At 32.8% G+C, this 15,929-nt stretch overlaps 1 protein-coding gene across 1 annotated transcript; it reads left to right on the top strand.

Annotated features, from left to right (window-relative positions):
- The first annotated feature begins 5 nt into the window (after positions 1 to 5).
- Positions 6 to 12,675, top strand: LOC143047245 (retinol dehydrogenase 12-like). The gene is made up of 8 exons (XM_076220260.1): positions 6 to 177; positions 3,621 to 3,706; positions 4,171 to 4,378; positions 6,921 to 6,955; positions 8,693 to 8,896; positions 9,940 to 10,090; positions 11,584 to 11,710; positions 12,311 to 12,675. Exons 1-8 carry the CDS (start codon positions 102 to 104, stop codon positions 12,414 to 12,416), a joined length of 993 nt encoding a protein of 330 aa, XP_076076375.1. The 5' UTR covers positions 6 to 101; the 3' UTR covers positions 12,417 to 12,675.
- The last annotated feature ends 3,254 nt before the right edge of the window (positions 12,676 to 15,929 follow it).

The following is a 15,929-nucleotide window of genomic DNA, read 5'->3' as shown; positions in this document are numbered from 1 at the left end:
ACATTATGACATCCTTCTTTGCGTAAGTCACAAGATAATTATTATCTCCCTTTTATTTAAGATAGAGATGTAAACAAACAGTGGTAAAGCTGTTTATTGCCATGGGAGGAAAAGTATCTTTTCCCAGGATAAACCTTGACAGGGACAAAACAGTTGTGGTGACCGGTGGTAATACAGGTAAGCACAAGTCAAAAGGTCATTATTTAGAACAAATGTTAACAGTTCAGAGATCAATGGAAGACAATAGCCTGGGTTTTTTCATCGACATATCAATAATTAATCAGTGGCGGATCCAGAACTTTTCATAAAGGGGGGGGGGGGGCGCTCTGACTGACATAAGGAGGGGGCACTCCAGTCATGCATCAGACAGTGATTCCCTATATAATCAACCAAATTTTTCCCACGAAAGGGGGGCCCAGCCCCCCTCCCCCTTGGATCCGCCTATGTTAATAACAATATATTAAATAACAATAATGAAGTATTTTTTTATTGAATTATATATACATTTTAGTTTTTTTAAACTCGCTATACAAACAACAATTTATGTAAAAAAGGTATAAACTAATAAAAAAAGAAACTCAAGGACCGAATAGAGTAGAAAAAAGACAAAAAAGACAGGACAGAGATTACAACTAAAAAAAACCAACATTTTTCATCCCATTCCACCCACCCCCAGAGTGACCTGACCTTGATATATTACCAGGAATATATGCAATCGTTTCTCTGTATCCCTCTGTGTGTCTTTTAATCTCGTGCATGCATTCTTTTGCAATGATAAGTAGAAATACACTTTAACTTAATTTTCGTAATATCGTTTCTGTCAAACCAACTTTATGGCCTTCTTCAATAATTTTCATTACTTATTTGCAAATTTTCGATGCACAACTTTACTGAAGTATTGCTTACTCAACTTCGATGAGATTTTATTTTTATGCTCTTCCATTTTTCTTCCTGTGTAAAGTAAGATGCTACTAAAAAGCCAACTTGACTATTTCTCTTTTATTCTTTTTTTTTAATTTTAGGGTATTATTTCTGTGTTTTTTTACACCTCCAGACGTTTAAGCAAGTGTTTGTATTAATATATGGTTTAATAATAAAAAAAAACATTTTCAAGAAACGTTTACTTTGAAAGAGGGACGAAAGATACAAGAGGGAGAGTCAAACTCATAAATAGAAAATAAACTGACAACGCCATGGCTAAAAATAAAAAGACTAACAGACAAATAATAGTGCAGAAGACACAACATAGAAAACTAAAGACTAAGCAACACGAACCCCACCAAAAACTTGGGGTGATCTCAGGTAATCCGGAAGGGTAAGCAGATCATGCTCCACATGTGGCACCCGTCCTGTTGCTTATGTTATTACAAATAAGATAAATAGTCTTATTCGGTAGGTCACATTCATGAAAAGGGAAAGGGTATTGTAGTGATGACATAAGGAACATAAGCGATATCATCTGTGAAACGGTTATTCCATCACGGTCAACCGTTAAAACCGTTTAAATGGTCTGCTAGAGTATGCAACGATAGCTTTTGCATTTGCTAATGAAATTTGAGGTTTTATCAAGGATCAAAAATGAATATAGGTTTTTGAATCGATCATCGTAATGTTTAACATCTGTCATTACAATGATTACTTTGATTTAGCACAAAAAAATCCATACAAAAAACTCCATATGAAATGGTGAACAAAAAGTTCATAAAGGCAATATAAGCTGCATATTGTGAGGGTATAACAAAATATAAACATTTGCAAATTATAAACAGATGTGGTTGAAAATAGTGGAAATCGGTTATAAGGTACTAAAGAAGTAACGATGTTGACATTTTTATCAACGACAAAAGAAACATATCAGAAAAAATGTGTACACAATTATTTTTTTTTTATTCATATGAATCTAACAGACCGACTCTGTTCGACGGTCCATAGAACTTATAATGTAAAATCTTTTAGATCATTATACAGGACATAAAAGTCCCTATCCTGGCAAAACACAATTTTAATAATTAACAAGATGAAGCTGCAGCTGGTAAATGCAACTTCATTTGCACACTATTCTGATAAATTACAATATCACTGTGTATCAAAATCACAAAAGTAATGAACTCCGAGGAAAACACAAAAAGGAAAATCCCTAATTAAATGGCAAAATCAAAAGCACGAATGGATAACAACTGTCATATTCCTTACTTGAAACAGGCATTTTTTAATGTAGAAAATGGTGGAGTAAACCTGGTTTTATAGCTAGCTAAAGCTATCACTTGTATGACAGTCGCATATAATTCCATTATATTGACTACGATGTGTGAACAAAATACAAATGTCAAAAATAGGGATACAGCAGTCATCATTATGTTATTATCTTAATCACTATAAAAACAAACAAATATATAAACACCATTTACCGTGGCACAATAACACAATGAGAGGATGTACAAGTACAGAGCCCATTATATGTAACAAAGAATCACAAAAGACATATAGAAAAGCATATAAGCAAAAATGAAAGATAAGAATACAAATATTAACAAAGAACAATGACGGGATGTATAAGTACAAAGCCACGTCATTGTAACAACGAAACATTAAAGGCATATAGACAAAGCAGAAATGAAAGACTAAAATACCAAAAATTATCATAAAGCAATAACACAATGACGGGATGTAAAAATACAGAGCTTCGTCAAATGAATACCACAAAAAAACCCAGAATAAACAGTAAAATTAATATTCATAAAGACAAATAAAAGAATATTATAACACATTCTTAAGATGATAAAGAACGTTAGTACTAATAGTCTATACTTCAAGGCCATCGTGTATTATTTGTGAACCCGTTTTAGATTTATAATGTATAAACAAATATATAACATGAATTTTCTAAAGGTAATATGTCATATTTCTCAAATATCAGAAGTCACTTGATTTGGAATATGAAGTCATTCTGAATGGATGAAGAGTACGGAATTATTGTTTATGTTAAAAGAATGAAGTGAATATCTTTTTGTCAAGTTTAATTGCTGTTTTTCATTTGATATGAACTGAATTTTGCTAGTCAAAGACCTCTTCTATTTCTATCCTCGATATTTGGTGCGTTTTAAAAGCAAATTTTTGTTTGTCTTTTGGACCAATATTGTTAAATTTAAGAACGTTGTGATATGTTCTTGCTTGGTTATGTTGAAGTTTTTGTGATATTATTGATGACTAAGTGCTGACATGGGAATTGAAAATATTTACAAGAAGGAAATTCGGAAATAATTGTTTATCCTATGATCCATTTTAATAAATTAAAATGAGGATAACAAATGATTTCATTTGTGCTATCTGCAAGACATAGAGTTATGCTGAATAATCTAAGTGGTAACTAAAAACAACACTTTCTAAATTTTGTTTGTCTGAAGCGTTGTTCGGATTTCAATTCACTACGATCGCACAAAACCAAACACATGGAACCCTGCATTGTATACATTTGTTAATTCATAAGAAGTTTGGAGAACAAAAAAGACACACTTACACACCCAAGGTCACCTCATTTGGCACAAACGTGAATCGTCTAGATAATTCATGTTTGTCATAAGGGAAAGGGTCATCTATTAATTGTTTATTTATAATTACAGGTATTGGATATGAAACAGCCAAATGGATAGCTTTCCTTGGTGCCAAAGTTGTCGTTGCTTGTCGTTCTGAAGAAAGAGCAAATGAGGTAGACATAATATAAAATAGTTTTCATAGTGATACATGATTACGAATTTGCTATGCAGTTCATATTACTGGTCAGGTTTTATTTCAAGTAACAGGTCCTAAATTCAGTATCAAACTGATAAAAGGATACCCAATATAAAACTGTTCGTTGTTTTGTTTCTGTTGAAGTATGAAACCATAGTAATTAGTACTTATTACATTATAATTTAAAGTGTCATTACTTTGTGATTGTGAAACATATTTATTTGCACAAAACATTATATAAATAACCTCATCATAGAAAAATATATTAAAATTGTGTACGTTAGACGCGCGTTTCGTCTACAATTACTCGTCACTGACACGTGAGTCAAAAACGTACCAAAGTTCCGAATGGTTAAAATACGTAACAGTTTGAGATAGTTTAGTCCTAGGGTAAAAAAAAGGAACACTGTTTCAATGACCTTTTGCTACTCTGATTTCTAGGCCATTAACAAAATCAAAGCAGAATATCAAGCAGAGAAAGACAGAGGAACCGAAGGAATAATCCAAGATAGGGATCTAAATATAGAATGTATGCAGCTAGACCTTAGTTCATTAAAGTCGACCAAACGTTTCATTGACGAATACAAGTCATCAGGGAGAAAACTTCACACTCTCATCTGTAATGCCGGTATAGCTATGCATGAGCAAGGTATGGATAAGTAGCCTAAGAAATGACTTCGAAAACAAACAAATAACTATGGTATATTTTACTGAAGAGGTAGCACGGAAGTATTTCCTTGCCCATAGAGATAATGATAGCCATTTTAGAATTTTCACCACTTTCTAAGACTGCTCAAAATTCCACATACACAGTTAACTGAAGTACTTTCATTATGATATTCACAAAAGAATTTGAATATGTATTATGGCCGTTTACTTTTTTGGCTATCTTTAAAAACTTTAGGCCACTAGTGCTTTAATGTCTTTTATCATGCAGTGAATACACAATTTAAAAATATTTTCAAAAATTCTTTTGACCTGTATGCTAAATTGTTTCTTAAATTTCTACACCTGATTCATTCCGCAGTTTGGGAAAGTATGTTCAGTTGATACTGTATTTTCTTTCCAATCACACTGTTCAGATTCATTGACTTAAGAAGGGTACACAAAAGAGCAACCTAAATTCCGGAATGCAAATCCTACCGTGCTACCAAGAGTTTTATGACAAACAAAAAGAACCTTCACAAAAGTTACAGAAAACCGAGTTTGGGTCAAAGAAAGTAATATCTGTGGTATCATCAAAGTGACTGAATAAAAATGGTAGAAATTAATCAACAGTCATTTCCCGATGTCCATATCTTGACAAGCCATTTTGAATATACTAATCATTATAAAAATATGAGCCACACGAAATTCACACGTAGCGAGACAGGGCTGTTTGACAGGATCAAACCGACAAAGATATAAAGCTTATAACTCCGGGGTATATACTATGCACGCAACACGTGCCATGCAAATTCAGTTTTGCCAATAAAGGTTGATTCAAAAATACGTTGTGCAGAGATAACTTAAAACGTTTTAATAAAGGCCCAAGTAAGCAATCGAAACTCGTTGACTATAGTATCATTAATTGTTTCTGAATTATAGGCTTCAAATGTCGATTTGTCAGAGTTGCCTATTTAGGAGATACCTGTATTGTATTTTAAGCTCTGACGGCATTAATTGGGTCGCAAATTAAGTTTACTGGCGCCGAGTGATGCCATGAAAATTAATGACATTATCCAATCAAAATGAACATTACAAACATTGTTGCATAGAATGAAGGGTTACCGGGTGTAAGGTTGTAGCCAGCGTTTGTAGTCTGAGGGAAACGGAATATCGGAAACCGTGAAGATAACACAACAAGACAGAAACATGTGGAAATAAAAAAAGACAACAAACAGCACTAACAGTTAGACGGATGTACAAATAAAACTATTTTTCCACAAAAGAAAAGTTTTATTAGGTAGTCATGAAAAGTAACTGTGATGATATTTACAAGCATCAGCGTTTTCTCCCGCCAAAATCTCAGAGCACTCTTATTTAGGATATAAAAAAAATATTATAAAGTGTGTCTGTTCGTCTGTCCCGGTTCAGGTTAAAGTTTTTAGGTTACCGTTTTTGGTCAAGGTAGTTTTTGTGAAATCCAATCAATTTAAAACTTGGTACAAATGGTCCCTATGATATGATTTTACTAATTTTAATGCCAAATAAGACTCTTGATCCCAATTTCACAGTTCACTGAACATCTGTGTACTATGGACAGACTATTATTTGCAAATGTTTTTGGGCTTGTTGGTAGGAAAACAGTTGTAAGGATGATTTTCTGATCGCAACTTACATCATTGTTTTCTAATGACAGTCTGCCGGTTAATAGTTCCAACAACCATTCAAGTTAATAAAAGTGGTAATTGTCTGTTTCTAATGAAGTCCTGAATGGACTATTGGTAGTTTACAGAATATGTGTCACATGGCATTAGGCTACCTTCAGTTAATCGTTCATACCTGTTTTAACTGTAAGTGGAGAAAGGTATAACAGTTTGCTACTTCATTTCGTTGCGCATGATGTAATGTTGCTTGTTTGTCAATTGATCTGCTCAAAAACCATTGTTGATTTATTTGGATTGATTGATTGCTTGTTGGTATATTGAACTGAATTTTAATGTGCGTATTGTTATTGTTTTACTTTTCTACATTGGCTAGAGGTATAGGGGGAGGGTTGAGATCTCATAAACATGTTTAACCCCGCCGCAATTTTGCGCCTGTCCCAAGTCAGGAGCCTCTGGCCTTTGTTAGTCTTGTATGATTTTAAATTTTAGTTTCTTGTGTATAATTCGGAGTTTAGTATGACGTCCATTATCACTGTACTATTATGCATATTTTAGGGGCCAGCTGAAGGACACCTACGGGTGCGGGAATTCTCGCTACATTGAAGACCCATTGGTTGCCTTCGGCTGTTGTTTGCTCTATGGTCGGGTGGTTGTCGCTTTGACATATTCACCATTTCCTTTCTCAATTTTATATTGTACAGCTACTTGGCTAAATAATTTTTATTGGTGGAGGAAACCGGAGTGGCTGGAGAGAACCACCGACCTTTGGTCTGAAAACTAACATTTGTAGTCAATTAGAAAAAAACATTAACGCAAGACTGCAATTTGGATTTATAATCATCTTACATATATGGTTTGAAAAGAATATTTTTATCGTTACAGCTTATACAGAAGATGAAAATGAACTTATGTTCCAGGTAATATTTCATTGCACATAATTTATACAAAAAGGGGAGAAGATACAAGGGAAAACAAAAACTGCAAGTCGAAAAAGACAAATCAACACCTTGGACAATAAACAACTTTGACTAGGCAAAGACAACAATACAATGAAACCTAGGTAGTCAGAAAAAAAACAACAGAAGAAATATTGCACATATAAAACCCAGGCAAACGCAACACGACATGTTGAGACATAGAAGTTTAAACAAAGTTGTAATATCATAGTTGACTTCTGCATTAAAGACAAACTATTTGACTATAATGTATTTTTGGTTTTAAACATTTTACAATTATTTCTGTTACAACATTAACGGTACGCAATTTACTTTATCAGATAACAATTTCCACATCTAATTTCTCTTCATTGAAACTTTCGGCCAAAATATGTGAAAATTAAAATGGTGCAACCGTTGAAGAGATGATAAAACCCAGAGAATATCAACATCCGGACAAAGAATCATAATGTTGCAAGAGCAAGATATATTCCGAGATTAATAATGTGGATACTAAACAATTCCAAATAGTTATCAAAAGTACCAGGGTTATAATTTAGTACGCCAAACGCGCGTTTCGTCTACATAAGACTCATCAGCGACTCTCATATCAAATCATTTATAAAACCAAACAAGTACAAAGTTGAAGAGCATTGAGGATCCAAAATTCCAAAACGTTGTGCCGAATACGGCTAAGGTAATCTATGCCTGGGATAAGATTTGTTACAGTACATAAAATCTAAGACTATTTACCATTTACACAAGTAATCCCCATTCCAAACTAAAATATCAATTGAAATAATAAGGCCTTCTGTGTTGTTTCTTAAAAATGAATGGCCAACTTAGATACAAGTATCATGATTTTATTGCTAGAGGGTTACTTTCTGAGAAAGAAAGAAAAGAAGTTAGCAGTATCCTTTAACTTTACTTTCCGCTATATAGATGATGTTTTCTCATGAAATAATTCAAAATTTGGTGACTATGTTGAACTCATCTATCCCATCGAACTAGAGATAGAGACAATGATACAACAGATACAGTTAAATCTGCCTCATATCTTGACTAACATCTAGAAATTGACAATGAGAGATTTATGATTCAAACAACTAGTGGTCGGTATTTAGATTTTTTGGGGTGAAGATTGCATGAAATGCAATCAAAACCCTACAATGTATGGTACTGAATTGATACCCAAATCTTTCAAGTTTTTTTTCATTACCTTTTAAATACAAAAACATTGTACATGAGCATGCTATTACCTTTGATACTTAATTATACATTTCTAAACATCCTAGCCACAAAAATTTCCAGAAACTTATCTATCAAATATATATTCAGTTATTCAAGTTACAAAATGGTGTTACACTGGACAGGAAAACTTCATTACTTGCAGTTATCTAATATCCGTTCTAAAAAACAATGATGTCAAAGTAATATTGGAGTCATCGTCCTTTGTCCAGAATTGTAGTTTAATCAACTACAACCAATCCTTACATACAATTTGACTTCCCAATCGTCAATTAAAGCAATCGTTATCCTTTAGAGTTTACAAGCATTTTGATTATCGAATAATATTCGTCTTTGATTATTACCCTTCAATTTGTATAAAAATGTGTGTATCCGCTTTGATAGTAGTTATAAAATCGGAAATAGTCAACCATAGTTAATATAGCACAAAATACAATGAGCTCAATGGAATTTCATTTTAATTTGTTGTAGGTAAACTACTTAAGTCATCTTCTTATAGCTTTACATTTGATACCAGTAATGAAAGAGAGCGGAAGTGACGATTGTCGAATAGTTATGGTATCCAGTGCAGCCCACTTAATGGCGTCTTTTGATGTAACCAAAATTCAGGGAAATCATTTGTCTAAAGACAAGTTTGACAGACTTAAATACTATGGCAATTCCAAACTTTACCAGGTACGTCAAAGTTCATCAAATTCCTTCAAAGGGCATTCCCCCTGCAAAATTCACTAGCAAGACCGAAACCAACACACCTGACCCTTTTCATAAATAAGCTTGAGGAAAGCAATTACAAAAATAGACTGAGTTACTTTCAATAAATTTATATTAATTTACTGATAGTTTAGCAGAATTGGTTGAAATAATTTTATATCATTGACTCTTTAACGGCAATCAAATGCAAATTTGGAAGGTTAGAAAAACCACAGTTCCGATGGTCTAACCTTTTTTTTTTTGGATAACTCGACACCTGTAAGTCACATAGTCTCTAGAAAAATGTTCTTGTACAATATATAAAAAAGAAGATGTGGTATGATTGCCAATGAGACAACTATCCACAAAAGACCAAAATAAAACAGACATTAACAACTATAGGTCACGGTACGGCCTTCAACAATGAGCAAAGCCCATACCGCATAGTCAGCTATGAAAGGCCCCGATAAGACAATGTAAAACAATTCAAACGAGAAAACTAACGGCCTTATTTATGTAAAAAAATGAACGAAAAACAAATATGTAACACATAAACAAACGACAACGACTGAACTACAGGCTCCTGACTTGGGACAGGCACATACATAAATAATGTGGCGGGGTTAAACATGTTAGCAGGATCCCAACCCTCCCCTAACCTGGGACAGTGGTATAACAGTACAACATAAGAACGAACTATAAAAATCAGTTGAATCATCAGATGGACAAAAATACAAGTGGACGTAGTTCCTTAGTCAACGTTGTTGACGGATTTTTATATTGACAACTGTCAAAAAAGTTGTCACTATCAAAAGCTTGATCAGATAATAAACTGCACAGGGATCGGAAATCATCTTTTATATCTTTGACGGACTTGGATATAAGAATTTCAACCTATTGTCATTGAAACTTGGATGAATTTGAACTTGCAAATTTAGCAAGAGTTCAAATAAAATAAGTATTTACACAGTGAACATGTTTTCATTTGACTTCATATATAGATGTTTTGTATTGCTATATCGTTGCAGATAATGCAGATGTATTATATGAATCGAAGATTAAAAGACTCAAATGTTTCAGTTTTGAGTTTACATCCTGGCATTGTAGAAACTGAAATTAATAGGAGTTTTCAAGATCTTGGGCGATGGAAGTTTTTCTTTAGAGTGACTAAACTGTTTGGTAAGTTTGAAGGTTTTTTATGTGTCCTTTGTGATTAATTATTATACCCTTTTTTTGCGATGGGTATAATGTTTTTGACCTGTCCGTCCCTCAGTCCTGTTCTTGTCATCTCAACTCCTCTGAAATCACACAACAGAATTTCATAAAACCTTTTTAGATAATAAGGACATACTATGTAGATGTGCATAACGACAGGAAATTATGATTCAATTTTTTCTAGGAGTTATGCCCCATTGAACTTATTTGCTTCAATATACTAAGGCAACAGTTTGTCATCGCAACTCCTCTGAAACCACACAACAGAATTTCATGAAACTTTGAAGATAATAAGGACATACTATATAGATATGCATATAGACGGGAAATTGTGATTCAGGTTTTTTTTCTAGGAGTTACCCCCCTTTGAACTTATTTGCCTCAATATACTACTGCAACAGTTTGAAATCAAAACTTCTCTGAAACCACTCAACAGAATTTCATGAAACCTTTTAGATAATAAGGACTTACTATGTAGATGTGCATAATGGGAAGTTATGATTCATATTTTTTCCTAGAGTTACTTTTTGGGTCCAGTGACAATGTCAGAACGTGGGGTATGTGAGCGCACTAACTAATGTTCTTTATTTTTTCCTCAAATATTATTAATTTTAATTTTCATATAACGATTTATAAGTAATCTCAACAGCTGTCTTCAGTAATGAAAATTTATTCTTTGTTGCCTGATGTTTCCTTAAAGTCAAATGGCAAATTTAATGATCATGCGTTTGCAGGACAAGAACAAGTTTATAATTTCTACAATTGAACCGGCAGGTTTGGTTAGCCAAGATGAAGTTAGGGAGATGGTGATTTGTTGGAAAGATGCCACAATTTCGACTTGCTATAGGTGTAATACCATCATTGATTTGTTGAATTGGCACTTTTCAAAAAAAAAAAAAAGAAAAATGTGCAGAATTTATCTTTGTTTCAAATAAAGAAATACTTGGCATGAATAAAGTCCAGTATCTTGTCCAGTACTATAAAAAAAATTCACATAACATTTCATTGCATATAAGAAAATAACCATCACTGGAAGTTACTCAATCAAATATATCCCCTTATTTAACATGTGTTAAGGATTTAGTAACCATGTAACGTCAAGTTTACCTAATATTCTATAGAAACCTCAAATAAAAAGATAATGGTACTTTCAAATACCCAAGACATATCTTTATGACACAGAAATGTTTTACTGCAATAAAATGTAGGATAAATTACCTACAACTGTCAAATTCAAGGGAATATTTTTTTCGACCTGTTTTCGTCTTTTAACCGGATGTGACGTACCATGATTTGGTGGTATTACACCTATATTTCAAAAAAAAAAAAAATTAGAATGTTTGTTTTGTTTACATGCTACAATATTTTACATGTTATGTTTGACTTACAATAGAAGTCAGAATCTCTTAAAAATATAACGTATTTGTCGTGACCTGTTCTATTGTTGTTATTTACAGGTGTTACAAAAAAACCGATAGAGGGGGCGGAGTCGTCAATCAATGCAGCAATCAACCCAGATCTCAAAGGAACAAGAGATGTTTATTTTCAAAATTGTAAACCATCATCAACAAATTCAACTGCAAGGTAAAATATACCAAATTTTTAAGCAAATAAAACAACTTTAATTCAAAGAAAACAGACAATTGAAGTCAACATTGCACAAGACAACACAAGCATACTAAGCAAGAAAGGACAAATCTTACATAAAATCAAACTTCGAGTTGGTTGTCCATTGCATAAATAAATATTTATTTGGCATAATTATTTTACAAATGGGATTAGAAAAACCAGTCGGAGTAACTGTTACTTTTGAACTAGCGCGTTAATATCAAGACTTTCTGTGGCTGTCTAGATCAAAGCAGAGTTCATATTCATATCAAATCACATGGAACATGTTTTCCCCTGGATATTTGGTTTAACATTAACGGAAAGTTAAACATCTATCACAGTCCCAGGGATTAGCAAACGTTAAAATTTGTTATTGTCTTTCAAACCATTATGAAATATTGTATCGTTTTTACTTATAATAAATTGAAAGTTTTTAGTTGAGAGATTTTCATTTTTTTTTAAATTCTCTATTTGACATACAATATATATTTACATACATGATGACATATTGACCAAGAGTAGATTAACAATTTAATGATATAGTAAAACCAATATTTATACATTATATTTAAATAGGAATATGGTTAACCAGGAGACATTGTTGAAGTTTTCACTTGAACTTTTAAAAGATTATATAACAGAAGATATAGCAAAAGATTGGATGCCAGAAATTCAGCTTTGAGTATGAAGTAACACGTATAAATACAATGGTGCAATGTATATATTTTAGTCAAGATACACGTTTCATATTACTATGAACACGACATTTAATTTTCTTTCTTTCCTTTGTGATCATTTTAATTTGTATTTATAATTAACTATTGTAACAAATTTAAAATATTTATGATATTTTATATATTTATATTTAGTTATGTATACTTTTGATACCTGTTTCTATTTAATGTTTGTGTTATTCTTGTGATATTAAAACTCATAAGAGATACCAGGCTTACATATGTACACAAGACGCGTATTTTGACGAAACGCGCGTTTGGCGTATTAAATTATAATCCTGGTACCTTTGATAACTATTGCCTATATCAGACTCGTGAGTGCCGCACAAAACAATCAGTTGCAAAAGCAAAATCAAATAGGAAGATGTAGAGCTTTTAAATCTGAGAACTCCTTAAAGTTGTACCAAGTTAAGGCAACAGTAGTATACCGCTGTTCAAAAGTTATAACTCGATATCGATAAAGAGAAAACAAGTTTGGGTTACCGAGGGAAACACATCAACTATCATCGGTAAACAATGAAACAACCGAAACACTGAACTGCTGCAAAAACAAATGCAATTACATTATTTGATAACAACTGCCGTATTCCTGACTTAGTACAGGACAGTTTAAGAAAAACCACTGGTTGTTTAAATTATAGCCAAAATTACATTACAAAATAAATAAAAGAACACTAAGCACGGATGAAAAGCAAAAACCAATAATTTATTAGTACATTACAACATTTAAACCGCAGAATTACAACGGAAATCTCCCATTAACGACAGCACAGGACATCATAAACAGTGACGCATTTGTGTGTCGTATATATAATCTTGAAATTCGTACAACTATAAACAAACATAATAAATGGACATAATAAGGCCTTTAGTTTTCTTGTTGAATTGTTTTACATTGTCATTTCGTAGTCTTTTTTAGCTGACTATGCGGTATGGGCTGATTGTTGAAGGCCGTACGGTGACCTATAGTTGTTAATTTCTGTGTCATTTTAGTCTCTTGTAGAGAGTTGTCTCATTGGCAATCATACAACATCTTTATTTTTTTATATTAAGTGTTTCGAATAATTCAACATTTTATATTAACAAAATAAACCTGTCAAAGATATATATATATATATATATATATAAGTACGTCTGAGTCAGTGACAACTCTACAACAGATTTATCCATCAGATCACCAGCAATGATGGTGATACATGGCTGTGTACATTATGTATATACAACTCGTCTAACCATCAACCCAACAATGTTAGATCTGTAAATTTGCTTTCGCAAATTTTTTGTTCTTCCCTCACCAGGATTCGAACCCATGCTACTGAGATATATATATAACATCGTGGCCACAAGTTAAAATTTTTTTTCTGTTTAGTATTAAATTTATATTAAGATCCATTTTGTTACATCTTGTGATCAATTTTATTTGGCAATCGCCAATGGCAGTCAGCAGGGTTAAAGAACATCAGTTGTTCGACCTGTTAGTCAAATGCATTTTGTTTAAATATACTTTTTCACTTTTTTGGTCTTTTGGAAAATGTTGTTTGTGCTGTTTTTAGACCCTTCTACGACGAAATTTGTTTTACATGCACACGTATAAAAATTGCGGTTTTTATCCAACGCAATCATAGGTTTGAACGTAGTTTTCAATTTAGACTCGTTTATATTTTTTCATTTGGACTTGTATCATATTTTTCCTCCGGTTTATATGATCCATTCATCCTATATTGACTCTTAAAATTCAAGAGTCTATCTTAAAATGAGGGTACTTTTTATATGGCCTTTCAAATGCCGTTTCGATCCCTAAAATCACTGAAGAGACATTAATTGTCGAAATCCGGATCTGGTGTACTAAAAAAATATTGACACCGTATGTTTGTGTCATAACATCGTGGCCACAAGTTAAAAAAAATTTTCTGTTTAGTATTAAATTTTATATGTTAAGATCCATTTTGTTACATCTTGTGATCAATTTTATTTGGCAATCGCCAATGGCAGTCAGCAGGGTTAAAGAACATCAGTTGTTCGACCTGTTAATCAAATACGTTTTGTTTAAATATACTTTTACACTTTTCTGGTCTTAAATGTTGTTTGTGCTGTTTTTAGACCCTTCTACAACAAAATTTGTTTTACATGCACACGTATAAAAATTGCGGTTTTTATCCAACGCAATCATAGGTTTGAACGTAGTTTTCAATTTAGACTCGTATATCTATATATATATAGATAGATATATAAACGCCTAAAAGAGTGTACACAACAACTCCAAATACAAAAAAGGTAACTATAAATGTAATTATTTATAAATATTTCAGATAACAGATATCCTTCCTCAGTGAGATTCTGATGTTAAATGAATCATCTTAAAGTCTTATTAGATTAAACTGTTACAATCTTGAAATTTATACAATAAACAAGTCAAACCGAACATCAGTTAAGACGCTTGCACCATTCTAAAAAAATACTAAACATGAAATAGGTCATATGGCTTATTACAACAGAGAGTTCAAATATATGCTTTAAATACAAATAACAATGTATAATATGAACTAGCACAATTCTAAAACTTTAACGGGAACGACAATTATGATGGTACAAGAATGATTATGTCAATAAAATTACCAAATAGACAGCACTGAACGATCTAAATTTATAAATATTTTGAATTGACAGAGTAAAGTAGCTGCAACAGGCTCTGAGTATTTAAACATCGCGAACAAACAGCTGTTAAAACGTAATAATAAGTTTTGAATAGGTATAACTAGAAGAACGTGGCTTGGTACTTATACATCCCTAAAAAAATTAAGCAATTTAAATGGGTATCTACAAGAAGTTTATTTAATGGATGTGAAAGGTTAAAAAATAGGAGCAGAAACTGTAATAATGAGTAATATAACCTAAATGTGAAGCGCTACATGGAGTCGAACTACATCTTTTCATTTATCCCATTTGGTGCCAAAGTTGTTAATTTCCTTATCCAAAACCTTTCCTCCTTAGACCAAACAGAGTTGTGGTCAATGATTTTAATGGTCAGTCGATTGAAATCTGCCTTAGTGTGGCCAGGGGATCTCAAATGTCGACTGAGAGGGAGGTCTGGCTTGCATTGGTAGTCGCTACGATGGCCGTTCATTCGTTTGTGAAACGGCTGTTCTGACTCGCCAACATACTGTTTACCACATTTACACTGTAAGAGATACACAGTATTTGAAGTCTTGCAATTAACATTGCAAAATATGGTGTATTCTGTACCAGTGGAGTGACTGTTAAAAGTCGGGGTATCCAGTATTTGCTTGCAAGTCAGACATAGTTTATTTCCGCAACCCTTGCAAGAGCACCCAGATGAAGAGCCTGCTTGAGAGGATAAGTCAGCTCTCACCAGCAAGTCTTTAAGGCTTTTGGGCCTACGGAAAGCCAGTACAGGTGGCTCGGGAAAGATCTTGGATAGTTAAGGATGTTTTTCGATCTCT

This window comes from Mytilus galloprovincialis, chromosome 10 (assembly GCF_965363235.1).
Source record: "Mytilus galloprovincialis chromosome 10, xbMytGall1.hap1.1, whole genome shotgun sequence".
Classification (NCBI taxonomy): domain Eukaryota; kingdom Metazoa; phylum Mollusca; class Bivalvia; order Mytilida; family Mytilidae; genus Mytilus; species Mytilus galloprovincialis.
The sequence above is the reverse complement of the archived record's forward strand: the minus strand, read 5'-3'. Positions and strand labels throughout refer to the sequence as shown.